The sequence below is a fragment of the Anas platyrhynchos genome, chromosome 30 (genome assembly GCF_047663525.1).
Source record: "Anas platyrhynchos isolate ZD024472 breed Pekin duck chromosome 30, IASCAAS_PekinDuck_T2T, whole genome shotgun sequence".
NCBI classification, from domain to species: domain Eukaryota; kingdom Metazoa; phylum Chordata; class Aves; order Anseriformes; family Anatidae; genus Anas; species Anas platyrhynchos.
Window position 1 is genome coordinate 4,997,301 of NC_092616.1, and position 27,476 is coordinate 5,024,776.

Consider the following 27,476-nt stretch of genomic DNA (forward strand, 5'->3'; position numbering starts at 1 on the left):
TCTCCATGGGCTGCAGCTCCCACACAAATCTTGCTCCCGTGGTTGCTCCTCTCCAGTGGCTGCACATCCACCTTCTCCACCGTGATGCCCCTCCACAGGCTGCAGCGTGGAGATTTGCTCTGCCGTGGTGCCCATGGGCTGCAGGGGGACAGCCTGCTCCATCATGGGCCTCTCAGCAGGCTGTGGGGAACTTCTTCTCTGGCACCTGGAACTTCTTCGCTGACTGTAGTGTCTGCAGGGCTGCTTCTCTCACAGTTTTTCACTCCTCTGCCAGCTGCAGATGCACAAACATTTTTTATGCTTTCTAAAAAACGTTATCGAAGATGCACAACTAGTGTCCCTCATTGGCTCAGCTTTGACCAGCAGCCATCAGGTCCCTTTTCGAGATGGAGGAACTGGCTCTGATCTGAACTAGGACAGAGAGCTGGGGCTGTTTAGCCTGTAGAAGAGAAGGCTCCAGGTAGACCTTATCACGACATTTCAGTACTTAAAGGGGTCTTACAAAAAAGATGGAGAAGGACTCTCTACTCGGGCAGATAATGATAGGACGAGATGGAATGGTCTTAAACTAAAAGAGGATAAATTTAGACTAGACATTAGAAAGAAATTCTTCACTCAGAGGGTAGTGAGGCACTGCAACAGGTTGCCAAGAGAAGATGTGAATTCCCCATCCCTGGAGGTGTTCAAGGCCAGGTTGGATGGGGCCTTGGCCAACCTGATCCAGTGGGTGACATCCCTGCCTATGGTAGGGTATTTGGAGTTAAATGATCTTTAAGGTCCCTTCCAACCCAAGCCATTCTATGATGCTATGATATGATTCCATGATGATCTTAGAGCCCAGAGATTAACTCTGGTTTGTAACTCTGGTTACAAATCAAACAGATGTAGTTGGAAGTCACAAAAACATAAGTCCTAGAAACATTAGTAAAAGTTCTAAAAAAGGAACTAAAGGAAACCAGAACAGCAGCTCAGTTTCTAGCAGAGTAATAAAAAGTCACTAACACAACTCTAATCTCAAAGAGCCACTGCAGTCTGGGAACTCAAGACTACAGCTTGGACAAGTCCATAGGTTCTGCGAGGGAGGCCGGGATTCCTGTAGGCTGGCACCATGCATCCTTGCACACTTGCCCATGGATCCTTGAAGATGACCCACACTTGAAATGACCATTGGGACCCTGAGAAACTCATGTGGGGTCATTGTGAAAAATTCAGGCTGGAAGACTCCAGAGAGGGTGACTTTGAGTGGCTGTGGCAGAGCCCAGCAGTCTGGGAATATGTCCCCTTCCGTCTAGGGAAATTAAAAAGGATTAATATGAACAGACCCATCAGGTCAGTCAGCATAGTAAGGGGAAGTAATAGTTATTGTGCTGTAGGTGCAGCAGGCAATAGGCATTGGTTTGGGCCTCAGAAGACTCAAGCAGATGAAATCTGGTTCATCCATGATCTAAGACAAACACCGTGAGCAGAGCGAAGGACACGGAGTAGTGCCCTACCATGAAGGAGGATGCAAAGTGAAGCTGTAAGAGGTTTCTGTTGTGCCATGATTATTGCAGGTTCAGCTGAAGGGCACAGCAGCTCCTTGGGATACAAAGGGCTCAGCCCCAGAGATGGGACAGCCATGGCACCAGCAAATAGAGGTCAGTGTCCCCTGCTGTGTCCCCAGCTCTCCTCTGCAGCACATCCTCAGAGGGCTGCAGCCCCTCCATGCCATCCCTGGGGGTCCTCAGGCAGCTCCTGACAAACCCAGGGCCAGGGCAGCCTGCCCAGACCTGCTGCAGCCAGACAAGTGTGACAAGTGTTCCCATTACTTCCTGATCTGCTGAGAGTGGAGTCCAGACAAAGAAGTTATTGTAGCTTGATTTCTATTTTTTAAATACAGAGAGGCTGGCTCCTCGTTTATGCAGAGCCTCCGTGTCACACAAGAAATGTTGCTACTTGAGCACAAGGGGATGAAGAACAGTATTTCTCTGTGGAAAACATCACAAGGAAAACAAAACAAAACAAACAAACAAACAAAAAACAGCAATATTACTGTAGAAGTAAATCAAGCCTTGCCCTGTCATGAGAAAAACAACACTTTACTTGCACAAGAAACGAAGGAGTCTATAGCTGCTGAAAGATCCCATCAATTTCCTCAGAACATCCTGAAAAATATCCATGACATCACTTTTCTAATAGAATTCTTGAGCTCCTGATTCCTCATGCTGTAGATGAAAGGGTTCAATACTTGAGGCAGCACCGAGTAGAGAACTGCCACTGACAGGTTCAGGGATGGTGAGGAGATTGAGGGGGGCTTCAGGTAGGCAAATATGCCAGTACTGAGAAACAAGCAGACCACAGCCAGGTGAGGGACGCATGTGGAAAAGGCTTTGTGCCGTCCCTGCACAGAGGGGATCCTCAGCACAGACCTGAAAATCTGCACATAGGAGAGCACAATGAACACAAAACACCCCAAAAACACAAAAACACTAAATGTGAGAAGCCCAGTTTCGCTGTGGTATAAGGACGAACAGGAGAGCTTGAGGATCTGGGGGATTTCACAAAAGAATTGCTCCACAGCATTGCCTCTGCAGAAAGACAGTGAAAATGTACTGGCTGTATGCAGCAGAGCATAGAGAACCCCACTGCCCCAGGCAGCTGCTGCCATCTGGGCACAAGCTCTCCTGCCCAGGAGGGTCCCATAGTGCAGGGGCTTGCAGATGGCAACGTAGCGGTCATAGGACATGATGGTGAGAATAGAAAACTCTGCTAAAAAGAAAAAGAAAAAGAAAAAGACCTGTGCAGCACATCCTGCATAGCAAATGGCCCTGGTGTCCCACAGAGAATTGGCCATGGCTTTGGGGACAGTGATAGAGATGCAGCCCAGGTCGAGGAGGGCAAGGTTGAAGAGGAAGAAGTACATGGGGGTGTGGAGGTGGTGGTCGCAGGCTACGGCAGTGAGGATGAGGCCGTTGCCCAGGAGGGCAGCCAGGTAGATGCCCAGGAAGAGCACAAAATGCAGGAGCTTCAGCTCCCGCGTATCTGCAAATGGCAGGAGGAGGAACTCGGTGATGGAGCTGCTGTTGGTCATCTGATCCTCCTGGACAAATGGGACTACCTAAGGAAGAAAAGACAGTGATAATTAGGAGAGACAACTCTGAAACAAAATAAAACAAATCAAAAGAAAAAAAAATATCTTCCCATCCAAACTCCGCTACAGTGACTTTCCCCTTTCTGAGACTTTTGTACTGCTCCCTTGTTTGAGGTCTGGTTGGTTCTGGAGGAATGTGGCCCTGGGAGCAGCGGTCTCTGCTGTGGGTGCTGGAGGATTCAGACCTGTCCTACAGCTCTGCATGAAAAGAAACCAGGAGTGATCTCTGATTAAATCTACCTCTGATATATTGGACTTCACAGCATTACCACTGTCAACACTCTTTACTGATGAACAGTACTTGTGATTTACTTTGTTCTGGTTGTTTCTCCCTCAGAAGCATTTTTAGAGGGTAGAAAACACTGGCATTTGTAAAGGTGTACAAGGTGAGCTCTTGACAAGCAAAGTGACTGTCCTTAGTGCAGTGAGGATAGCCAGTCTGCCATCTACCCTCGTCTCAGACAGACTCACCTAGTGCTCAGCCAAATTTCCGACACTGAGCTGCTCAATGATTGTGAAATTGGAAAAAAACTCCCTGGAAGGAGATGCAGCTCTCTCCCTGCATCATTGCCCAGAGCCCCACAGGTTAGAAGGGGAACTCTGGGCACCTTCCTCCTACAGACACATCTGCGTGGTGGGACCCAAAGGGTCAGTTCTTGAGCTGCAACTGAAAGCCCCATCTCCTCATCTGCAGGGAGCCATAAAGCAAGAACAGCAGCTGCAGGTCTAAGAAGAGAGAGGAATAGCACAGGGCTTCTGCCAGGGGAGGCAAGGTGAGGGACCAACAGGAACTCAGAAGGGCCTGCTGTGAGTGAGGTCCTGGTACTGAGGTTATGAGTCACGTCCTGAATCCCGTGAGCTAGAGGGCAGACAGAGAGGTGCCAGACTACTCCGTTAGCACTGTCCTACAATTCCCTGCCCATTGCTCTGCTGCCTGCCTCTGTCCCAACCTGCAGCTGAGTCTCTGTCCCCACGCCTCCTGCCTGCAGCTCACAGCCCCCATCCCACCCGCTGGGTGCTCAGCTCTGCCCTGCAGACACCTCCTGGCAGCAGGGCTCTGCCCAGGGGCAGCTCACTGGGGGCACGTCCTAGAGCCCAGGGCACACAGACCCTACTGACACTGTGCAAGGGGTGGTGGAGATTTCTGGATAGGGATTTACTGGGGGTCCTTGTAACCTCCTTAGGATGCCTTAGGACTGTCAGGCTTTTCTAGAAAATAACATCATATATTTCTGTTTCCACTGAGCCTAAAACAGAAACTGAAAGGAGAGGCTAAGGAAAGATGAGAGTGAAATTCTCTTGGTATTCTGTGGAGCTGTGAGCAGGCTGCAGAAGGGAGCAGCCTCCTGCCAGCAGCAGGACCCTGCCCTGCCCTGTCGGGGGGGCTCCTTCCACCCACAGCTTCTCCCTGCAGTGCCCTGGGCAGCTCCCCGGGCAGGCTGAGTGCTGAGCCTGGCAGGCGGCAGAGGCCCTGCCCCGGCACACAGCCCCTGGGGCACAGCAGGGACCCTGCTCTGCACCACAGCCCTGGACACCCCTGCCTGCACCCCCGGCTTCACAGCCCGCAGATGGCCTGCAAAAAGGGAGCTGTTGGGACTTGGACATTGACCCTGCAGGGAACCCCTCCTCTGCTGATTGTGCTTCTCCACACTAAAGGAAAAACAAGTGTATCCGGCGTGATCTGTGGGAAATTCTGGCTATTGGAAAACCCTCCACGATACTCCTGTGAATTGCACTGCAGAAAGAGACTTACCGTGTTATGTGCTAAGAAGATCTCTCCTCTTCTGAGCTCTCAGCATACACATATTCCACTCAGCCCATAATTTCTTTCTCCTTTCTCTCCTCTCCCACTGCCACCTGCAATCAGAGCCCCCAGCCCTGCTGCGCTGTGCAGAGGAGCTGCTCCTGGGCAGAGCTGTCTCTCTGCAGCGCTGCCCGCTTGCCAGGAGCTCCCCTTGGGCCCAGGAGCCCGGCCCAGCTCAGCAGCAGAGGCCCAGCCCAAGGCCTCCCTTGCTCTGCCCCCCACCGGGCTCCCTGCACATGGCCCTGGGGCTGCAGGGGAACCTGCTGGCAAACAGCCTGAAGGGATCCCTGGGCTTCCCTCCCTCACTTGGCACACACAATTCTTGGCAGCAGAATCAACTCTCCTAAAATAAAAATAAAGTTAATAAAAATCTGTATAAGATTCACCTTCCTTTGTCCTGTCCATGGAACTGGCAGTACGCTGGGGGAGCCCTTGTGAGGTCAGAGGAGAGACAGTCAGGGTGACAGCGTGATCATGTTGAATGGGTGCAGATTCTTCAGAAGAGACAATTGGGCATGATCAACGACAGGTTGCTCCACGTGAAGAATCTGTCTTGGATGCATGTATCTCTTCTATGTATTGGGCAGCAGACTGGGGGAGCCCTTATGGTTTAGGGACAAAAGCCAGTCAGGGTGACAGCATGGCAGGAGGTAAATGTCTGCAGCCAGGCTGACGAAGTGGGCAAAGTCTTGTGGAAGCCATTGGAGTAAGTTGAGTTCAATGACTCCATGTCACTGTGAGGGACTTTATTCACTCTGCCAACCACAGGAAAGGGACACTGCTGGGTTCAAACATTCCCCGTGGTTTCTGTGGGTTCTTGGAGAAAGCTTCTGTGCACAGGTGTCAGATGGGCCAACCTAGGTGATGTTCACCAGGATCTGGCACTTGCAAACAGGAAAACCTGTGTCTTGACACTCCTCTTGCACAAGGCATGATGTAGTCCAGTTGCTTTTCAGCACATGGAAAGAGATGAGCTGCACAGGCTCAGCCTTATGTTTCCCTGCAGCCCACTTGACATGGTCCAGCTGACACGGGACCAGGTACATCTGTATGCAGTACGGTCAGGGGCTGTAGTCCTGCCTTCAGCATGCCACAGGTCTCCTGAAATGAGAGAGTTTAGATCCTAAATCAGGATGGCTTCCTCCTCCATTCTGGACACAGAGACGCAAGTGGTCTCCTGCAGGCAGATCTGGCAGCCCAGCTGCAAGGGGCAGGCTGCCCCCCCACCTCAGCCTCTTCTGGGGTCTCCACCTCCTCTCAAGGCCCAAAGCTGTGCACCGTGGGGAGGCTGTGGCAGCCTACAGGGGAGCATGGCATCCATCCTTGACCATTCTCCCCACTCCCCTTTTTGTCTGCCCTACTCCTCTCTCTCATCATGACATGTTGAGGGTACATCTGCCCCTCACTCATGTATCACCTCTGCCTCCTGCATGGCAGACTGGGGGATGGTGCTGAGGCCCTGGCATGTACCCCAATTCACTCTGTAAAACCCATCTTTCTTTCAGAAGTGAGTTACATGCAGTGAAGAGTTCAGTGACTCCGAGGGGCTGTTCCATCCCAGGTGCCTTTGCTCCCATCTTTTGAAAAATCCAGGTCCCAGGACAAGCCTCAAACCCAACCATCATGGGAGGGCTCCCAACAGCAGAAGCATGTTGGTATAAGGGGGCAGTGGTGATATCTCCAAGGCTCCACTTCCTTTGCTCCATGGCCTTTGCCACCATTTGGAGATGTCCCTGATCTGTTCCTGATCCCAAAAAGAACTGGGCAGAAGGGAGGTGACTGTTTCTCAGGACAAGAAGGGAAATCTCTCATGTCTGTCCTGAGCTGTGCCATCTCCTTGCTGCTGACCTCACAGGCCTTATAATGACATGGGCTGAGGTCACAGGGGGTGCACTGCATCACCAGGATATCGTCACTGGAGCAGCGGCAGTGCTCCCCTTCCCTGCAAGGCCTGGTCCCTGCTGGGCACTGCTTGGGTGCTCCCCAGCGCTGTCCTTGTGTGGCCAGGAGTGGGGTCAGCAGGCAGCAAGCTTGCACTGGGCGACCCTCGCTGACGGGCGGAGGAGCAGGGGCACCTTGCAGAGGAGCTGTGGTTGAGGAGCCAGGGTGGGCATCCCTTGTCCTGAGCTGAGGGCCAGCAGCAAACGAGATGGAGGGCTGCTGGAGGGTGACCATCACCTCTGACCTGACTTCCCTGTTCCCAGTGCTCCTGCAGCTCTCCCCCAAAGGTAAGGGTGTCAGTAGCCCCTTCCCAAGACGTATCACAGGGGCTGTCAGCTGTCCAAAGCTGCAAGTCCTGGGCTTTGGAGGGAGGTTGGAGAAGGCTGTTGGCTGCTATGAGAGCCCTGCCTGAGTGTCCCTCTGAGCTCAGGGGACAATGTGGCAGTCAGGACTCCTGGGTCCTGACACTAGGGATGCCCTTATCCCTAGGGCTTCTCTAGGCATGCCTCCTTGCTATGGGGGACAATCCAGGAACAGGTGTCCCTGGAAGCTGACGCCTCTCTGGGATATGACGCTGGGAGGAAAAACATTATAGAATCATGGGATGTCCTGGGTTGAACAGGACCTTAAAAACCATCTACTTTCAATCCCCCAGCTCTGGGCAGGGTTGGCAACCACTAAAGCAGGATGCCCAGAGCTGCATCCAGGTGGCCTTGAATGCCTCCAGGGATGGGGCATCCACAACCTCTCTGGGCAACATGTTCCAGTGCCTCAACACCCTCTGAGGGAAAAAAGCTCTCCTAATTTCTAGTCTAAACCTTCCCTGTCTTACTTTAAAACCATTCCTCCTTGTTCAATCACTACCAACACATATGAACAGGCATTTCCCCCTCCTGTTTATACACTCCTTTCAAGTACTGGAAGGCTGCAATGAGGTCTTGGCGGAGCCTTCTCTTCTTCAAGCTAAACAAGACCAGTTCCCTCAATCTTTCTGCATAGGAGAGGTGCTCCAGCCCTCTGATAATCTGTGTGGCCCTCCTCTGGACCCATTCCAAGCGCTCCACATTTTTCTTGTGCTGGGGGCCTATGGCTTGTATGCAGTATTCCAGGTGGGGTCTCATAAGAGCAGAGGAGAGGGGGACAGTCACCTCCCTCTTCCTGCTGGCCATTTTAAATGTGGCCCAGGACACAGTTGACCTTCTGGGCTGCAAGCGCACACTGCTGGCGCTGGCTCATGTGCAGCTTCTTGTCCAGCAGGGCCCTCGAGTTCTTCTCCACAGGGCTACTCTCAAGTCCTTCTTTGCCCAGTCTATATAAAGACCTGGGATTGCCCAAGCCAAATGCAATGTCTTACACTTGGCCTTTTTGAACCTCATTAGGTTCTCATGGACCCAGTACTCCAGTCTGTCCAGGTCCTTCTGGATGGCATCCGTTCCCTCTATTGTATAAACTGCACCACTCAGCTTGGTGTCATCTGCAAACTTGCTGAGGATTCACTGGATTCCATCAGCCATGTCACATTGATAAAGATGTTGAATAGTACCCGTCCAAATACTGAACCCTGAGGGACACCAATTGTGACCGGCCTCCACCCAGACATAGAACCATTGACCACAACACTTTGGCTGCAACCAGCCAACCAATTCTTGATCCACCTAACAGGCCATCCTTCAAATCCATTCCTCTCCAATTTAGAGAGACAAATGTGGTGAGGGACCATATCAAAGGCTTTGCTCAAGTCCAGGTAGATGATATTCGTAACCCTTCCTTTGTCCACTGATGTCATCACTCCATCATAGAAGGCTACCAGATTGGTTAGGCAAGATCTGCCTTTGGTGAAGCCATGCTGCCTGCCTCAGAACACCCCTTTATCTCATGCATGCCTTAAGATGTGTTCCAGGAGGGACTGCTCCATGATCTTCCCAGGCACAGAGTTGAGGCTCACCAGCCTGTAGTTCCCCAGCTCTTCCTTTCTCCCTGTCTTAAAAATGGGAGTCATGTTTCCCTTTTTCCAGTCACCCAACAGCCATGATTTTTCGAATATGATGGAGAGCGGCTCAGCAACCACATCAGCCATCTCTCTCAGCACCCTGGGATGTATACCCTCTGGCCCCATGGACTTGTATACATCCAGTTTCATTAGGCAGTCCTGGACTTGTTCCACTGTCACAGTGGGACAAAATCCGCTCCTCTCACCCTCTCCTCAAGGTTCAGGGTCCTGAGAGACACAGGAAACTTGACCACGAGTGAAGACTGAGGCAAAGCACTTATTGAGTACCTCAGCTTATTCCATGTCTGAGGAAGCCAGTTCTCCCATCTTGTTTATCAGAGGGGGAACACTCTCCTTGGGCTGTCTCCTCCTGCCTATGTATCCGTAGAACCCCTTCTTGTTATTCTTCATGTCCCTTATCAAGTTCAGCTCCGTCTGTGCCTTGGCTTTCCTGGTCCCGTCTCTACACATCTAGTTGACACCCCCATATTCCTCCCAAGCAATACAACCCTCCTTCCACTTCTTGTACATTTTCCTATTTTTCCCTCAGTTTAAGCAGCAGGTCCTTGCTCAGCCATGCCAGTTGCCCATCTCCTCTGCTCGAAGTGTCCTTCACTCTTCTCACAGTGTTTGTCTTAGCTCATGGATGAACTGCATTAGATGTCCTTGAGTCTTCTGAGGCTCAATCCAAGGCTTATTGCCTTCTGCACCTACAGCACAATAACTATTACTTCCCCTTACTATGCTGACTGTCCTGATGGGTCTGTTCATATTAATGCCTTATAATTTCCATAGTTGGACAGGGGCATATTCCCAGACTGGGGCAAGCTTCTGGGCTGTGCCACAGCCATTCAGAGTTACCTGTTCTTGAGTCTTTCCACCTGAGTTTATCACACGTGGCCCAACACAAATTTTCGGGTGTTGTCTGTGTTGTCTTTCCACCAGACATTTGGGAAGTTGAAGTCCCCCACCAGAGTATTTTCCATAACAAACTCACTATAGGCCAGTGTGTGATTGGCTCTAAGATATTCAAGGCTTTGATTCAATAACCTGCAATGTTCTAGGACCAAAGTCATTGAGCACAAGCTAAAATATCAAAGCTCTTTTGTATTTGTATAGAGAATTCCCATACTCCAAAGTCACCTCTAGAAGAATCCGAAATAATGTAGGCAATCACGATTGACATAAGCAAAGGCAGAATTACTGAAGCCAGTTGCAAGGAGTCCCAGAGGTGCCTTTCCATGATGACCAGCTGTGGTGAAGACCTTGGGTTGCTTTGTGTTGACTGAATGCCAGAGGATGTTGGAAAGCAAGAGAACCAAGACTTTGCACATCTTTGGGCCCCAATGGCAGATGCCACTCACAGAAGGAGTCCAGGCAACAGCAATATGCTTTGCTGAGAGGCAAAACCCCTCTCACAACAGAAGGGACAGGAACAAAGCCGTCATCCCATTTGGCTGATCTCACAGGAATACCCAGGCACAAGGCTGCCAGGCTGTCACCATGGCTGTCGCAGTGTGCCGCTCTGTCAAGGAATAAGTAGCATTTCAGGAGAATCCATCCCTATTGTTTCTTCTGCAACTAAATGGCCACTTTTCTGACCCTGTCGGGCTTCTCATGCATTTGACATCACAAAGAAAAGGTGGTGTCTCCTTCCTAGGGAGGAATAACGCCAATCACCAGTACAGGCTGAGTAGAAGGGGAGGATCATCTCTCTTGGCCTGCTGCAGAACACCCTTCCGAATGCACCCAGTATCCCATTGACCTTCCAGGCCACAAGGGCACATTGCTGTCTCATGCTCAGCATACTGTCCCCCAGGACTCCGAGGTCTCTCTCTGCAGATCTGCTCTCCTGCTGGTTGTAATACACAATAATGTAATACACAATTTCTGTTTTTTGTTTTTGTTTTTTTTTTTCACGGGGGCTGCCACTGCAGTTTCCCACCCCCACACCCGTCACACCCCCCAAACCTTGCCATCAAACCCAATATACTGGGGCAACTAAGTCATTACTGACTTGTAAAGTATCAGGAATTAAATTAACTAATGAAACCCTAAATGTGATGGGGGTAGAAGGGACTGGGATAACAGTGCCACTTTTGGGGGATACAAAGCTGAGACTAGGGGATGAAATGATCACTGGGCAATTATTGTATGTATCCAAGGCAGAGACTAACTTGTTGGGAAGGGATTTGATGATTAAATTGGGCATTCAAATAGTAAATTGTTAGACTGGAATAACAGTGTTATTAATGGAGTGCTCTCTGGCCCTGAGAGCAAACATACATGTATATTCACCTCTGACTGGAAAGACCCTGAAATGGGGGTGAAAGCAACAATATAGGTGGACAATTTTACCTCAGGGGTTTACAAGGCCACCTATCTATTTGGGTAAATTCTAAAAAAGATTTTGGAGCAATTACAACCTCCCAAGGAGGTATTAATGTTACAAATATGTGGATCATTTTAAGGAAAATCGATACTCCCTGATGGGAGAGAAATGCTGAATAAAGTGATAATGAGGCAAATATTAACTGTTTTACATCAGAAGAGTCATTGGGAAGTGCAAGCAATGTGTGATGTTGTTCTAAGAAAGCATGTCTGTGTAGGAATATATACTTTAGGGAAGCACACATGTAGAGGATGTACTACTATATGTCAAAGGGTAAATAAAAAGGTCTTCTGTAACCTATCTAGAGGGGGACGGGAGCCAGGGTTTTGACCTTTCCAAAGTATACAGGTAGACTTCACTGAGTTACTTGTTTGTCCTAATTGACCACGTGACTGAATGGGTGTAAAGCTTTAGTGCAAGGATTAAAGCAGGCCTTAGAGATTGAGTGGGATTTTCACAGCCCCTGGCACCCCTCCTCTTCTGGAAAGGTGGAGCGAATGAATGGTGAAATTAAGAAACAACTAACAAAACTTGTGCTGGAAACTAAGGCTTCTTGGGTAAAATACTTACCCCTTGCACTGTTAAACATATGGACACAGCCCAGAACTGATGTAGGAATTTCTCCTTTTGAAATGCTATACGGTATGCCCTATGACTTGGAATTGCCACTTGATCACCCTCAATTCTAATTAAGACTTGGAAAGAGACTGCTTTAACACCACGATGGGGAAGGCCCCTATGTTGTTTTGCTTACCACAGAAATGGCTATTCGAACTGCAGAGAAAGGATGGACGCATGCCAGCCGTGTGAAAGGACCAATCCGGGAAGGTAAATGGGAGGCAGCTCCAGGCCCTGACGACTTGAAGCTGACACTAAGATGGACTCGATAAGTATTGTATATTATCTGTGTATCGTGGGAAGGGGAGGAGGCCCTGTTTCAAAGGCTCCCTAGTAGGTTCCCCTGAAGAACACTGCTGCTGCCAAGAAGAACCGATACCTTGTAGTTCGCTGCAACCGAACTGACAAGCGAGGCAGAGAAGTGAAACGGTGGGGGACTGAGGGGCCGACAATTTAGATGGGCTCCGACCACCTCCTACGATACATGGGAGTCAGTATCATCATTTTGGTCAGCTATGGGTCTGCGCATCCCCACCAGCCTTTTAAATGGAGCTTGATCAGATGGAAGGATCAATTCGTCATCCAGCAAACAACGACAGCAGGTGCCCCCAGTTTCTGCATCACATTATGTGACCTGGTGTCAGTGCAGCCATGCTTCAACCGATCAGGATTTTATTTCTGCCCAAGTTCTAACACAGGAAAGGGGTACTGTAATTACCCGAACATGTATTATTGTGCATACTGGGGGTGTGAAACCATTGCTATGGACTGGACACTCAGGGCTGGTCGGAATAAATTCTTACAAGTGGCATATGGGCCGCAAGGTTGTAATCAACAAGCAGGTCCCCATTACAGGTGGTGAGGGCATGGTATAGGGTATACAGGAACCTTCCGTGGAAATAAAGAAATTTGCAAGGTTCTATATATAAATATAACAAACTTGGAGGATACTAGCTGGGTACTAGGAAAAATGTGAGGTGTCAGATTTTACAAACACAGAACAGATAGGGGAGGACTTGTACTAATAAAATGGAGGATGCTGATAGGCCCCAGGCAGTAGGACCAAATGAGGTATTGTCAGAAAATGTCCAGGGAATCCAGCCTGCAGAAAATACTACAGTGCCAACCCTCGGCAGCCCTACGAGCTCAGGTAAAGCCAAGAATGATAACATAGCTGAGAATAACATATGGGGGGGTCATGAATGCCAGCTACCAATTATTAAACAAAACAAACCCAAATGTAACAAAACACTGTTGATTATGCTTTAGTATAAGGCCTTCATATTATGATGCTATTGGGAATCCTGGGGAGCCCTCACGCACAAACGAGAACAAGCTTCTACAATGCAGTTGGGGAAAAGACATAAGGGTAGCACTAACACAACTCACTGGAGGTGGTAGGTGTGTGTGCACGGTTCCTAGTGGGAAGTGTCACCTATGTAATATCATGGAGAATGGAAAACAATCAGCCGAGTGGTTAATCCCAGCCAACAACGCTAGGTGGGTTTGTTTGTGAGTGGGCATAACTCCTTGTCTATCACTAAAACTCTTTAATGTGTCTCGTGATTTCTGTATACAGGTGATAATTATACCAAGGATTCTATACCACCCTGAGGATTATATGTACACCCAGACACAGTGGAAAGTCATCATCTAGAAAGACGGGAACCATTCACGGCTCTAACTTTGGCCACCCTAATAATCCTGGGAGGAGCTGGAGTGGGGACCAGGGTAGCCTCATTGGTTAAACAAAATCAAGAATTTACTTCCTTATGCATTGCTGTGGACGAGGATCTGACCCAAATTGAACAATCCATCTCAGCCCTGGAAAATCTATCAGGTTGCTTTCAGAGGTAGTGTTACAAAATCATAGGGGATTAGATTGGGTATTTTTTTACAACAGGACGGGCTGTGTGCAGCCTCGAAAGAGGAATGCTGTGTGTATGCTGATCACACTGGAGAGGTAAGAGATACAATGGCAAGACCCAGGGAAGGGTTGAAAAAAAAAAAAGGAAACGGGAGAATGAAGCCCGACAGAGCTGGTACGAATCTTGGTTTAATTATTCACCTTGGCTTACTACTTTATTATCAACAATAACAGGACCTTTGTTGTTCTTAATAATAGCACTAACTTTTGGACCATGTATTTTTAATAAATTGATTGCGATTGTAAAGGGACATTTAGAAGCGGCACATTTAATGCTCATACATGCCAGATACGAGCCAATAAGTACCAAAGAAGGAATTGAGGAAACATTAGTTCTTAGTAGCCAGGCATTGCCGAGATTCAATGAACAAAATGAGTAACTAAAAGAAAAAGGAGGGATTGTAATACACAATAAATGTTTGTTCATTGTCTTTTGTATTATAAAAACAAGGAGTTCTGTTTGAGGAACGGGAGTTGTGAAAACTCCCTGCTGAAGTAAGGAGCTGGATAATGCTTGGCTAGACACTATGAAAATTCTTTTGCCTAATGTAACAAAAAAGAGAACCCCCTCCCCTTCTCTCCTTCTGCATCTCAGTTGTCTCTTTTGTTTAAAGACACTGTTGCAAAGTTCATGTAACCATCTCCTGATAAGTTGTTAAACTAGTGTATCAACATCCTGCCTTCCTGTCTCAGGCTGGGCCAACATGACCAAATAAAGAAAGAAGTTGAACCACAACGCTGAGGAAGACTACGGCCTTCATCTTCACGACCACCAGAGGGACAGAGACGACCCCCTAGCAACAGTGCGCGCAGTCGCAGAATATACCAGGATGTGCTGCGTAATCCTGAAATCACCAAGATATAAAAAGGGACCCTGGCGGGGGTGAGGTGCACGCCGTTGGCGGAGCCGAGACTCCCCGGCTGCCCAGCGCTGTTTTGCTTGCTGTTGCTTACTCAATAAATTCCTTTAAATTATTAATGCAATGCTCTCTGAAAATTTATTAAGGGGGCAACTTATAACACTGGTCAGTGCCCAGCCTCATCTCTCCACCCTGCTGAGGTCCCTCTGAATGGCAGCAGAGCCCTTTGGGATCTCAGATACTCCTCCCAGCTTTGTGTCATCAACAAAGGTGCTGGGGGTGCACATCATCCACTTCATTGATGAATAACTTGAAATACAGAGAGGAACTTTGGCATGTCCTGTACCCCTGCACACCCAGTTAGGGCAATTCCTGCTGCAGGAATCAGTCAGCAAAGTGTTTAGAGAGGGCCAGTCAGTGTTTCCTTTGTCTGCTTCCAAGTGTGTTCCCCAGGAGAGACCCTGCTGCCTTCCAGGAGCCGTGAGCCCTGGAGCCCCAGGGCCATGTGCAGGGAGCCTGGTGGGGGGCAGAGCAAGGGAGGCCTTGGGCTGGGCCTCTGCTGCTGAGCTGGGCCGGGCTCCTGGGCCCAAGGGGAGCTCCTGGCAAGCGGGCAGTGCTGCACAGAGACAGCTCTGCCCAGGAGCAGCTCCTCTGCACAGTGCAGCAGGGCTGGGGGCACTGCCTGCAGAGACACAGTGCTTAAAGGCAGGCATAAGTGGCAGCATGCCCAGAGCTCACCGGGGGAGAAGACTTCGCAGCCCTGCACCCGGTAAGTCTCTGGCTGGAGGGCAATGCAGCCGCAGTTCGTGGAGGCAGGAGAAGCCGGGGGTGCAGGCAGGGGTGTCCAGGGCTGTGGTGCAGAGCAGGGTCCTTGCTGTGCCCCAGGGGCTGTGTGCCGGGGCAGGGCCTCTGCCGCCTGCCAGGCTCAGCACTCAGCCTGCCTGGGGAGCTGCCCAGGGCGCTGCGGGGAGAAGCTGCGGGTGGAAGGAGCCCCCCCAGCAGGGCAGGGTCCTGCTGCTGGCGGGAGGCTGCTGCCTGGGGCAGCTTGCTCACAGATCCACAGCACAGCAAGAGAATTTCACTCTCATCTTTCCTTAGCCTCTCCTTTCAGTTTCTGTTTTAGGTTCAGTAGAAACAGAAATATATGATGTTATTTTCTAGAAAAGCCTGACAGTCCTAAGGCATCCTAAGGAGGTTACAAGGACCCCCAGTAAATCCCTATCCTGCCCCTTAGCCCCTAGAAAGCTCCACCACCACTCGTGCAGTGTCAGCAGGGTTTGTGTGCCCTGGGCTCTAGGACGTGCTCCCAGCAAGCTGCCCCTGGGCAGACCCCTGCTGCCAGGAGGTGTCTGCAGGGCAGAGCTGAGCACCCAGCGGGTGGGATGGGGGCTGTGAGCTGCAGGCAGAGGCGTGGGGACAGAGACCCAGCTGCAGGCACAGACAACGGTAGGCAGCAGAGCCATCGGCAGCGAGTGAGAGGGAGCTGCTCCCAGAGACAACATGGCAGGGGGATTTTGCCATTTATCTGCATTCCCTGCACTGTTGTTGCCTTTCACACTGCAGTCCTCCAGCCTCTTCCCCTCCCGCAGTATAGACCCTCAGACATGATTGCATGGGAATTTGTTCATGAGTCGCCTTTGGAGTCAACCATGTAAGGCATAATTCAGGTGCAGCTCAAGCACCAATGCTGCACGTTCTGTCATGCAGATATGTTAATGGGGAATAAGTCTCCATGTCCCCTCATCACATCTAGGGCTCTGGAAATGCTTTATGCAGGGCTGTGAATGACCTGACCCTACCTACAGATCACCCACTTCTAGGGCATTCCACTACTTTCCTGCAAGGTTTCTTCTGGGGTACAGGCTGCCCTTCACTATGGCTGCCATAGCAGCTCTGTGCTATCCATGGAGAAGACAGCTGAGGGCTAAGGGCATGGAAATGCTGCTGGACATCTCTGTGTGATTAAGTTTAATGATTTCCCTATCACTTTCTAGGTGAGGAGAACTGAGATCATCCTCAAGAGGTGAAGAGATTGGATATTTGCACTTGGAATTTGCACTGGATTCCTTTGCTTAAGAGGTTTTCCTGAAAGCAGAGCATCAGTTTTGAGGTTTAACAAGAAATATAATACATATTGCTCACAGAATACAGCCTAACATTTTTCTGTATTTTCCTCCGCAGATAGATCCCCATGCCAAAAGGAGTCAAATGTCCAACAGCAGCTCCATCACCGAGTTCCTCCTCCTGCCATTTGCAGACACACGGGAGCTGCAGCTCCTGCACTTCGCACTCTTCCTGGGCATCTACCTGGCTGCCCTCCTGGGCAACGGCCTCAGTCTCACCGCCATAGCCTGTGACCACCGCCTCCACACCCCCATGTACTTCTTCCTCCTCAACCTTGCCCTCCTCGACCTGGGCTGCATCTCCACCACTGTCCCCAAAGCCATGGCCAATTCCATCTGGGACACTAAAGCCATCTCCTACTCAGGATGTGCTGCACAGTTCTTTTTTTTCCTCTTTTTGATATCAGCGGAATATTGCCTTCTCACCATCATGTCCTATGACCGCTATGTTGCCATCTGCAAGCCCCTGCACTACGGGAACCTCCTGGGCAGCAGAGCTTGTGCCCAGATGGCAGCAGCTGCCTGGGGTAGTGGCTTTCTCTATGCTTTGCTGCACACTGCCAATACATTTTCCCTGCCCCTCTGCAAAGGCAATGTTGTGGATCAGTTTTTCTGTGAAATCCCTCAGATCCTCCAGCTCTCCTGCTCAGATTCCCACCTCAGGGAACTTTGGGTACTTATGGTTGGTATTTGTTTTGCATCTGGCTGTTTTGTTTTCATTCTTTTTTCCTATGTACAGATTTTCAGTGCTGTGTTGAGGATGCCCTCTGAGCAGGGCCAGCACAAAGCCTTTTCCACATGCCTCCCTCACCTGGCTGTGGTCTCCCTCTTTGTCAGCACTGGCTTTTTTGCCTACCTCAAGACCCTCTCCTTCTCCTCCCCAACCCTAGATCTTGTGATGGCAGTTCTGTACTCGGTGATGCCCCCAACATTGAACCCTCTTATCTACAGCATGAGAAACAAGGAGCTCAAGAGTGCTATTAGGAAAGGAATTTCATGGACATTTCTGAATGGTAATAAACTTTTCCTCTTTCTCCACAAATGACTTCCTGGGTATGCTTTGAAGGCCTGGTACTTGTTTCATTAAGAGTATTGTTATTTTTATCTTTATCCTTAGTTTTCTTTCCATTTTTTACTTTCTTATAAAAGCTTATTGTTCATCCAGCATCTCCTGAAGTATTAAACTGCTCTGTTTACTCTGCACAGTTTTTCCCTCCCTGCATGTCAGAGTCAACTCTCCTTTAGCATCTGCTTAATAAAACAGCATCTCTCCAATGCACTGCCTGAAATCCTGCCTCTTCTTTCAAAGCTGGTGTCAGCAATAGGTCTGAGCATTGCAGTGGTTTCACACTGATGGACAGCTGAACTCCACCACACCACCCTTTCACCCCTGCTCCTGAAAGGTACAGACAAAGAAAATGGAGTTGGAAAGGGCTGCTGTGTTTATACAAGGGACAGGGAGATGACTCATCAATTGCAGTCATGGAAGCAGACCCTGTAGGGAGATTAAGGTAATATTTATTAACAGACTGAAGCAGTGAGAAAAAAAATAAAAAAGAAAAATAAAAAGTGAACTAAAATGATTCAAAAGATATCCACCCTTCTCTCCTCCTCTATCTGCTGTCAGCTGTCAAAACCTGCAAGTCCTGGGCTTAGGGGGGGAGGAAGTGGGGGGCTGGACGGGGCTGGTGGCTGCTCTGAGAGCCCTTCCTGAGGGTCCCACTTTGCTAAGGGACAATGGGGCGGCCAGGACTCTTGGGTCCTGATGCTAGGGCTGCTCTGAGCCCAAAGGCTGCTTTAATCACTGCTCTGCATATCCTCATAAAGATGGAAAATCCAGGGCCAGATTTCCCTGGGAGATATCAGATCATGTCCTGGGTGCTGAGATGCCATCCTTGGATGGCCACAGCTCTGGTGCTGAACCCCTTCCATTTGCCTTCTATTGTGGTTTTACTCTGCTAAGCAGCTCAACTCCACCATAACCTCTCTCTAACTCCTTCTTCTCAAAGGAAAAGGGGGAGAAAATATGATGAAAGGTGCTCAGGGTTTGTTCTCCTAGTAAGATCAGATCAGCCACCAAGTTTCATGAAATCATAGAGTCATAGAAGGTTGGAAAAGACCTCCAAGATCATTTGGTCCAACTGCAACCCCCTGTATCGTCACAGTCACCAGTTATTGTCATGGGCAAAAATGAATGAGCGTAGGGAAATTAATATAATTTGTTGCCTATCACCAGCAAACTAGAATAATGAGGAGCTACAAGCAAACTAAAACCCACCTTGCCCTCCATACATCCTCTTCTCCTTACACCCCCCAAATAGCTCAGGGGAATAGGGAATGGGGGCTGCAGTCAGTCCATGATGCTTCATCTCCACCGCTCCTTCAGGGTCACTATCTGCCCCTGCTCCAGCATGGGATCCCTCCCATGGGATGCTGTCCTATCCAAACTGATCCTGTGTGTGCTTCCCACAGGCAGCAGCTCTTCAATAATTGCTCTTACATGGGTGCGTAATGTTAGGGTCTGCTCTGTCAGGAGCAGACTGTTGTCCCCCACAGGCAGCAGTTCCCCCCAGATCCCCTGCTCCTGTAGGGGCTCTCCATGGGCCGCAGCCTCCTCTAGGCCACAGCCACCTGCTCCACTGGGGGCTCCTCCACAGGCTGTGGTGTGGAGATCTACATAGAGTCAGAATGCACACAAAGGTCTTTTAATTAAATAAGTAATTATAGAACTCTGCAGAGTCAGGTTTCTTGGTGAACTTTTGTAAAACAAGCATACATCTAGCTTGAATCACCATTTTTTACACCAGCAAACTTGAGAAACTCTCTCTCTGGCTATTTTTAATTGGCTGTTTCAGCTTTTCCTAACTTACCTCTACTGAGTTTGTGCATTACAGAGGACCAAGCGCAGGGGGAGGAGGGGTATTGGGAGGCAGGTGGGGAAAACACCATATTCCACATTAGCATACATTACCATTTTTATTGGTGTGATTTTTAATATGTTAGTGACCCTTAATGAGCAAAAGGTCAGTCTGGAATCTTCCTGCAGTTGTTTTTCTCCTTTTTGTTTTTTATCTTCCATCCCTTATCTCCTTTGCTTCTGATATCTCAAGGCTACCTGTCTCCCTGTTTTCTTTAGGTTTCACAGAATCTTGGAATGGCCAAGGTTAGAAGGGACCTCTGAAGATCATCTAGTCCAACCCCCCTGCCAAGCAGGATCACCGAGAACGCATTGCACAGGATGGCATCCAGGTGAGTTTTGAATATCTCCGGAGAGGAAGACTCCACCACCTCTCTGTGAAACTGTCACTCTCACAGTAAAGAAGTGCTCCCTCATATACAGTTGGAACCTCCTGTGCTTCAGTTTGTGCCCATTGCCTCTTGTCCTGTCACTGAGTACAACTGAGAAGAGTCTGGTTCCATCCTCCAGATGCCCTCCCCTCAGATATTTATACACATGGATGAGGTCTCCCCTCAGTCTTCTCCTCTCCTATACAGACCCATTAATCTAATACTCCAGTCCTCTAATCAGCTTAGTAGCCCTCCTCTGGACTCTCTCCAGTAGTTCCATGTCCCTCTTGTCCTGGGGAGCCCAGACCTGGACACAGGACTGCAGGTGGGGCCTCACCGCGACTGAGTAGAGGGGGAGGATCACCTCCCTTGGCCTGCTGGCAACACTCTTCCGAATGCACCCCAGGATCCTGTTGGCCTTCTTGGCTACAAGGGCACACTGCTGACTCGTGCTCAGCCTGCCGTCCCCCAGGACTCTCAGGTGCCTCTCTGCAGAGATGCTCTCCAGCAGGTCACCCCCCCAGCCTGTTCTGCTACTTGGGGTTATTCCTCCCCAGGAACTTTACATGTAGAGTTTGCTTGTTCATTTGTTTGATTTTCCTTTCTGGCTTTGTGGTAATGTTGCCTACACAGAAATGCCCTTCTCCATTCCCTTGTATCTAAGTATTCCCATCTGTGTGACCCATGGTTTCTCTAAACAATGAAACAGGCTCTCTGTGTATTTAAACCAAACAAATCTTGGTCTGAGACCCATTCTCAGCAGATCAGGAGTGAATGGAAACTGGGGCTGTGGTGGCAATGCCCAAAGCCCTGCAGCAGCCTGCAGTGAGCACTGCCGTGGGGCCAGGCCAGCCTGGGAGGTGGACAGAGGACAGGGAGCTGGGAGAGCTGGGGGCCAGCTGGGCCAGGCTGGAAGCTGCCCAGCAGAGAGAAACATCTGTGTTGAGCTGGGATGTGCAGCTATGCAAGGGGAGGACACCCACTGCTGGCTTTGGGTCGTGTGGCAGGGATGGAAGACAGGCTGGTGCAGGAGGGAGGAGGCCGGGCTGTGCCCATCAGGCACAGACAGAGCAGGGAGGTGGCCCAGGGCTTTCGTCACCTGCAGCCTCTCTTGTCATCCATGTCCAGCACTGGCCGCTCCCCCCAGGTTTAGGGGTGCATTTGGCTGCCAGGCCATCTCCATCCTTGTGCCAGGCTCAGGGCCTGTGTCAGGGGAACAGCCAGCCCTGCTGGCCTCTGTCCTGGCCCAGAGCCCTGAAGACTTGGAGCAGGGCTGTCTGCAGAGGCTCCCGTGGGATGTGGATGGGTCAGGGCAGGGGCCGGGTGTGGCATAATGACCACACGGACACCAGGGTTCTTTTAGGATCTGTAACTGCTACATCTTTATTGATGACATAACTTCAGCTCTTTCTTACTGAGGGCCTAACTTCATCTCTCATATTGAGGACATAACTTCATTATCCCTTATCGAGGACAGGCTCCCTTCTTATACCATTCGCCCCCCAGCAGTACTTTTCCACTGACTATTCATTGGTCAACAACTTTGCCCTGCAACAGCAAACACCCAGCATCTTCCATGCCTTAATGGCTGGAGAACAAGCAACCCCAGACAACAAGGGGTCTCCTGAATCACCCTTCTTTGTTCCCTCTAAACTCTTTACGTTCCTGATGGTCTCATTATTAAGAGTCCGATGTTATCACCAACCATGGGGCTTGTCGACCCCCATGGACATACTCCCACAGCTGGGGGCTGGAGGAGGATGCAAACGCAGGAGGGCCATGGCAGGAGGGGACCCCAATTGTGTCATTGGGATTGTAATAGCAGGAGCTTGACCCAACCCTGAATGTGCACTGCCATGTGCGTTGCCTTGGCAGCACGGCTGTGGGACCGTGTGTGGGGCAGTGGGGCTGGGACGCTGCAGGGATAGGGCACTGAGAGGGGCCATGAAGGATCTGCCAGGGGGTGACAGCAAGGACAGGCTCCAAAAAAGAAACTTAGATATCTGACCTTTGTGGTGGACATATGCTTTTAGAAAAGGCAAAGCTCACCTAGAGCTGGTGACTGCAAGGATATCAGGCCATGTGTACACAAAGACACAATCTTTTAAACACACATGGATGTGCACACGCAGGCGGGTATGGCTGAGCACACCCAGACCAACTGCAACTGGAAGAAGGCAGGACAGAGAGATGCGATCAGGTACAGGGTATCTGGAGTCTCTAGAGCAAGGACCAGACCTCTGGTCTCCACTGCTCCCCTCCATCTCTCTGTGCCATTTGCCCATCGCTCAAATCTCTGCCCACCAAGGGCACGTGAGATACTGCTGTCCCTCACAGCCCTGCCTGTACTCTGCTCCTTTCTCGTGCTGTGCTTTGTCACACCCAGCACTTTCCCATGCCTTTTCCCACAGGCTCCCACCCCATGTCCAGCTGGCATCACTGCAGGGCAGCCCTCCCCAGGGGCCCAGGCATCTGCCTGCAGCTTCCACAGCTGCTGCTCTTGATGGCCTCCTGAGGCCTGCCTGCTCCTGGCCCATCACAGTGTTGTGAGGAGGTGACCTCAGCAGCAGCAGCCCAGCCATGGTGGACAGAGCTGTCCCCTGCCAGATCTGCCGCCTGTGTCCCATGGGGTTTGTGATGCACTCAATGACATCGCTGTGTCTGCCTGCCTGCCACCCGGCAGTCAGGTCACTGCAGTAGGAATGGCATCACAACCTACCTCCCAGCCGTGTCACTGCGACCTTCCTCCACGTCTCCCCTCTCCCCAGCTCCCAGCACTGCTGGGTTGGTTTCCTGATAGTTCAGGTGATGTAAACTCCTAGAATCCCAGACACTTGCCCGTCTCTCTCCCAGTTATCTATGTGTATACGTGTAACTCTGTATATACATTTACCTTTACTTGCACATACAGCTGTAGTTACAGCTGTAGCTACACAAATATTTTTCACTATACAGACAGAAAGATGTGAATATTCCCACCAAGAAAGGCAGGTAATGCAGATATGTATATATATCTTCCCCTGTACTTGCATTGCCAGAATTTCTCTTATGCACTGCACTTCATCTCAGTCTTTGAGGTATTTCAACCTGGCCTTACGAAACAGACCATGCTGGAAATCATCTTTCCAGCAGAGTGTGTGGACTTGTGCATTTTCCTCTCTTCTGCAGAGTTCCCCTCCACTTGCTCTTGCTCTTCGGTCATTCAGATACTTCTCATAGACCCAGTTGCTTCTAGGGGTTTCAGGGAGGTTAAGCTTGCCTGCGTTTCAGTAGTCCCTTTCATCATCCCTGTAGCCAACTCTGTATTTCTCTTTTACCATTTCCTATCTCTCTGTGTCAAAAATTTCTTGTACAGTCATCAACGGTGGATGGTGCACCTCACTGGAGGCAAGTTAGAGTTGACTCACAGTTGTGGACTGTGGTTTTTGTTTGGTTGCTTCTTTTATTTTTGTTGGTGTTTGTTTCTTTTTAATATACTTTTTTTGTAAATATTAAAAAAAAAAAAAGACACATCCACACAAAAATAACAACAAAAAACTGTGTGTAGCCAGATGTCTGAGGAAAGGAGGCGGGAGTTGGTGCAAAAATCATAGAATCATAGTATATCCCAAGTTGGACAGGACTCATAAGGATCATAGAGTCAAGCTCCTGGCACCACACAGGTCTGCCCAAAATTTTAGACCATGTGACTAAGTGCACAGTCCAATTGCTTCTTAAACTCTGATAAGCTTGGTGCCGTGACTCTGTATCTGGGGAGCCTGTTCCAGTGTGTAACTACCTCTCAGTGAAGAGTTATCTTCCTGATATCCAGCCTGAACCTCACCTGTCGCAGCTTGACACCATTCCCTCTGGTCCTATCACTGGTCACTAAAGAGAATAGAGGGGTGCCTGCCGCTCCACTCTCCCTCGTGAGGGAGACTAGACCATGATGAGGTCTCCCCTCAGCCTCTCCTTTTCCAGGTTGAACAGGCCAAGTGACCTCAGCTGTGCCTCCCCTCTAGGCCCTTCACCATTTTTGTAGTCCTTCACTGGACTCTCTCCAATAGTTTCATATCCTTTCAGTACTGTGGTGCCCAGATGTCCTGGTTTCAGTTAGCACAGAATTAATTTTCTTCCTAGTAGCTGGTGGAATGCTGTGTTTTGGCTTAGGATGAGAAGAGTGCTGATAACACCCCGATGCTTTAATTGTTGCAGAGCAGTGCTTATACTAAGCCAAGGACATCTCAGCCTTTTGCTCTGTCCTGCCAACGGGCAGGCTGGGGGTGCAGTAAGAGCTGGGAGGGGACAGACCCAGGACAGGTGACCCAAACTAGCCAAAGGGGTATTCCATACCATCTGACGTCATGCTAAACAATATATAGGGGTGGCTAGCCGGGGGGAGGGGGCGGGACTGCTCGGGGTTAGGCTGGGCATCGGTCAGCGAGTGGTGAGCAATTGCATTGTGCATCACTTGTTTGTACATATTATTATTATTTCCCTATTATCACCATATTATTATTATTGTTATTATTGTTATTATTGTTATTATTATTTTGTTATTATTATTTTCCTGTCTTATTAAACTGTCTTTATCTCAACTCACGGGCTTCACTTTCCATTTCTCTCCCCCGTCCCAGAGAGGGAGGGGGGAGGGTGAGCGAACGGCTGCGTGGTGTTTAGCTGCCGGCTGGGTTAAACCACGACACCAGAACTGCACACAGTACTCAAGGTGAGGCCCCAACAGTGCAAGGTAGAGCAGGATATTCACTTCCATCAACTGACTAGCAATGCCGTGCTTGATGCACCCCAGGATACGGTTGGCCCTCCTGGCTGCCAGGGCACACTACTGACTCATATTCAGATTGCTATCAACCTGCCAGCTCATGTTCAGGAAAGCTTTGAGCACACACCCAGATCCCTTTCCTGTGCACAGCTTTCCAGCCAGTCTTCCCCAAGCCTGTAGAATTGCATGGGGTTGTTGTGGCCAAAGAGGAGGATGTAGCACTTACCCATGGTGAACCTCATCCCACAGCCCTCTGCCCATCAATCCAGCCTGTCCAGGTCCCTCTACTGGGCCTTCCTACCCACTGGCAGATTGACACTTCCCTCCACCTTGGTGTCATCTGCAAACGTACTGGGGGTGCACTCAATTGCCTCATCCAAATCATCAATAAAAATGTTAAACAGGATGGGCCTCAACACCAACCCCTGGGGAACACCACTCGTGACTGGTCACCAGCTGGATTTCAGTCTGGCCACCACTACTGTCTGGGCCCGGCCACCCAGCCAGTTTTTAAGCCAGCAAAGTGTGTGCCTGTCCAAGCCATGGGCTGCCAGCTTCTCCAGGAGAATACTGTGGGAGATCATGGCAAAGGCCTTGCTGAAGTCTAGGTAGACTATGTCATCAGGCTTTCCTTCATTCTCCAGGCAGGTCACTGGTCATAGAAGGAGATGAGGTTGGTCAGGCAGAACTTGCCTTTCTTGAACCCATACTGACTGGGCCTGATCCTCTGGTAGTCCTGCATATGCTGCATAATTGCATTCAAGATGACCTGTCCCATCACCTTTCCTGGCACCGAGGTCAGGCTGACAGACCTGCAGTTCCCTAGTCCTTCTTTATGACCTTTCTTAAAGATGGGCATCACATTAGCAAGTCTCTACTCACCCAGGACATCTTTGGAGGATCATGACCACTGACAGATGCTGGAAAGCGTCTGATAGGTGGTGGAAAGTGACACAAGCTTCTGGAAAGCTTGGTAACAACCTTGAAAAAACATCCAAGCCTTCAGACAGTGCACTGTGGAGATCCCATTTTATTTTGAAGGTAAGAGTCAGCTCTGACCTTCTGTTGGACACATATTTGTATAGCCTCAAGAGCAAACAGAGAAGTGTCAATCCTCAGCAGAAGTAGGGTGAAAAAGAGATATTACTCTAAGAGCACAATAAATCAAATGATACCAAAGAGAACAATAACAATATTGACAATGAAAGAAGGACCAGGCCTGAGGGGAGGTACCAAGTTAAGTCATTTCTGGAAAAAGAGGGGAAATTTGTCTCTATTTAGAAACATTCGTGAAATCACTTTCCTAATAGCCCACTTGAGCTCCCTGTTTCTCATGCTGTAGATGAGGGGGTTCAATGTTGGAGGCATCACTGAGTACAGAGCTGTCACCACCAGGTTCAGGGATGGAGAGGAGATGGAGGGGGGCTTCAGGTAAGCAAAAAGGGCAGTGCTGATAAACAGGGAAACCACAAACAGGTGAGGGAGGCATGTGGAAAAGGCTTTGTGTCGCCCCTGGTCTGAAGGCATCCTCAGCACAGCCCTGAAGATCTGCACATAAGAAAAAAGAATGAAAACAAAGCACACGGACGTTAACCAGACACCAATCACAAGCACCCAAAAACTCCTCAGGTAGGAGCGTGAGCAGGAGATCTTCAGGATCTGGGGGATCTCACAGAAGAACCGGTCCACAGCATTGCCTCTGCACAATGGCAGTGAAAATGTATTGGCAGTGAGCAGCAGAGCATAGAGAACCCCACTGCCCCAGGCAGCTGCTGCCATCTGGGCACAAGCTCTGCTGCCCAGGAGGGTCCCGTAGTGCAGGGGCTTGCAGATGGCAACATAGCGATCGTAGGACATGATGGTGAGAATAAAATACTCTGCTGATATCAGAAAGGGAAAAAGAAAGACCTGTGCAGCACATCCTGCATAGGAAATGGCCCTAGTATCATGAAGGGAATTGGCCATGGCTTTGGGGACAGTGGTGGAGATGCAGCCCAGGTCGAGGAGGGCGAGGTTGAGGAGGAAGAAATACATTGGAGTGTGAAGGCGGTGGTCGCAAGCTACGGCGGTAAGGATGAGGCCGTTGCCCAGGAGGGCAGCCAGGTAGATGCCCAGGAAGAGCGCGAAGTGCAGGAGCTGCAGCTCCCGTGTGTCTGTGAAGGCCAGAAGGAGGAACTCGGTGATGGAGCTGCTGTTGGACATCTGATCCTCCTGGACAAAGGGGAATACCCAAGGAAGAAAAGATAGTGATCATTAGGAGAGAAAACCTATTTCTCTTCGCATCCAAACACCCCTACAGTGACTTTCCCCTTTCTGAGGCGTTTCTTTTGCTCCCTTGCCTGAGGTCTGGTTGGTGTTGGAGGAATGTGCCCCTGGGAGCAGCGGTCTCTGCTGTGTGTGCTGGAGGATTCAGACCTGTCCTACAGCTCTACATGAAAAGAAACCAGGAGTGATCTCTGATTAAATCTACCTCTGATGTATTGGACTTCACAGCATTACCACTCTCAACACTCTTTACTGATGTACTTGTGATTTACTTTGTTCTATCTGCATCACACTCAGGAGCATTTTTAGAGGGTAGAAAACCCTGGCAGTTGTAAGAAATACCAGGTGAGCTTTTGTGAGTCCCGGAAGGTAAAGT

At 49.8% G+C, this 27,476-nt stretch overlaps 3 protein-coding genes across 3 annotated transcripts in view; 2 read left to right on the forward strand and 1 right to left on the reverse strand.

Annotated features, from left to right (window-relative positions):
- Positions 1-27,476, forward strand: part of LOC119712973 (uncharacterized) — a 672,213-nt gene that overhangs the window by 246,620 nt on the left and 398,117 nt on the right. The gene's annotated exons all lie outside the window — the stretch shown is intronic.
- Positions 16,871-17,830, forward strand: LOC139999779 (olfactory receptor 14A16-like). Its single transcript, XM_072029402.1, has one exon. It carries the CDS (start codon positions 16,871-16,873, stop codon positions 17,828-17,830), a length of 960 nt encoding a protein of 319 aa, XP_071885503.1.
- LOC139999793 (olfactory receptor 14C36-like) lies at positions 26,078-27,037 on the reverse strand. The gene has a single exon (XM_072029417.1). It carries the CDS (start codon positions 27,035-27,037, stop codon positions 26,078-26,080), a length of 960 nt encoding a protein of 319 aa, XP_071885518.1.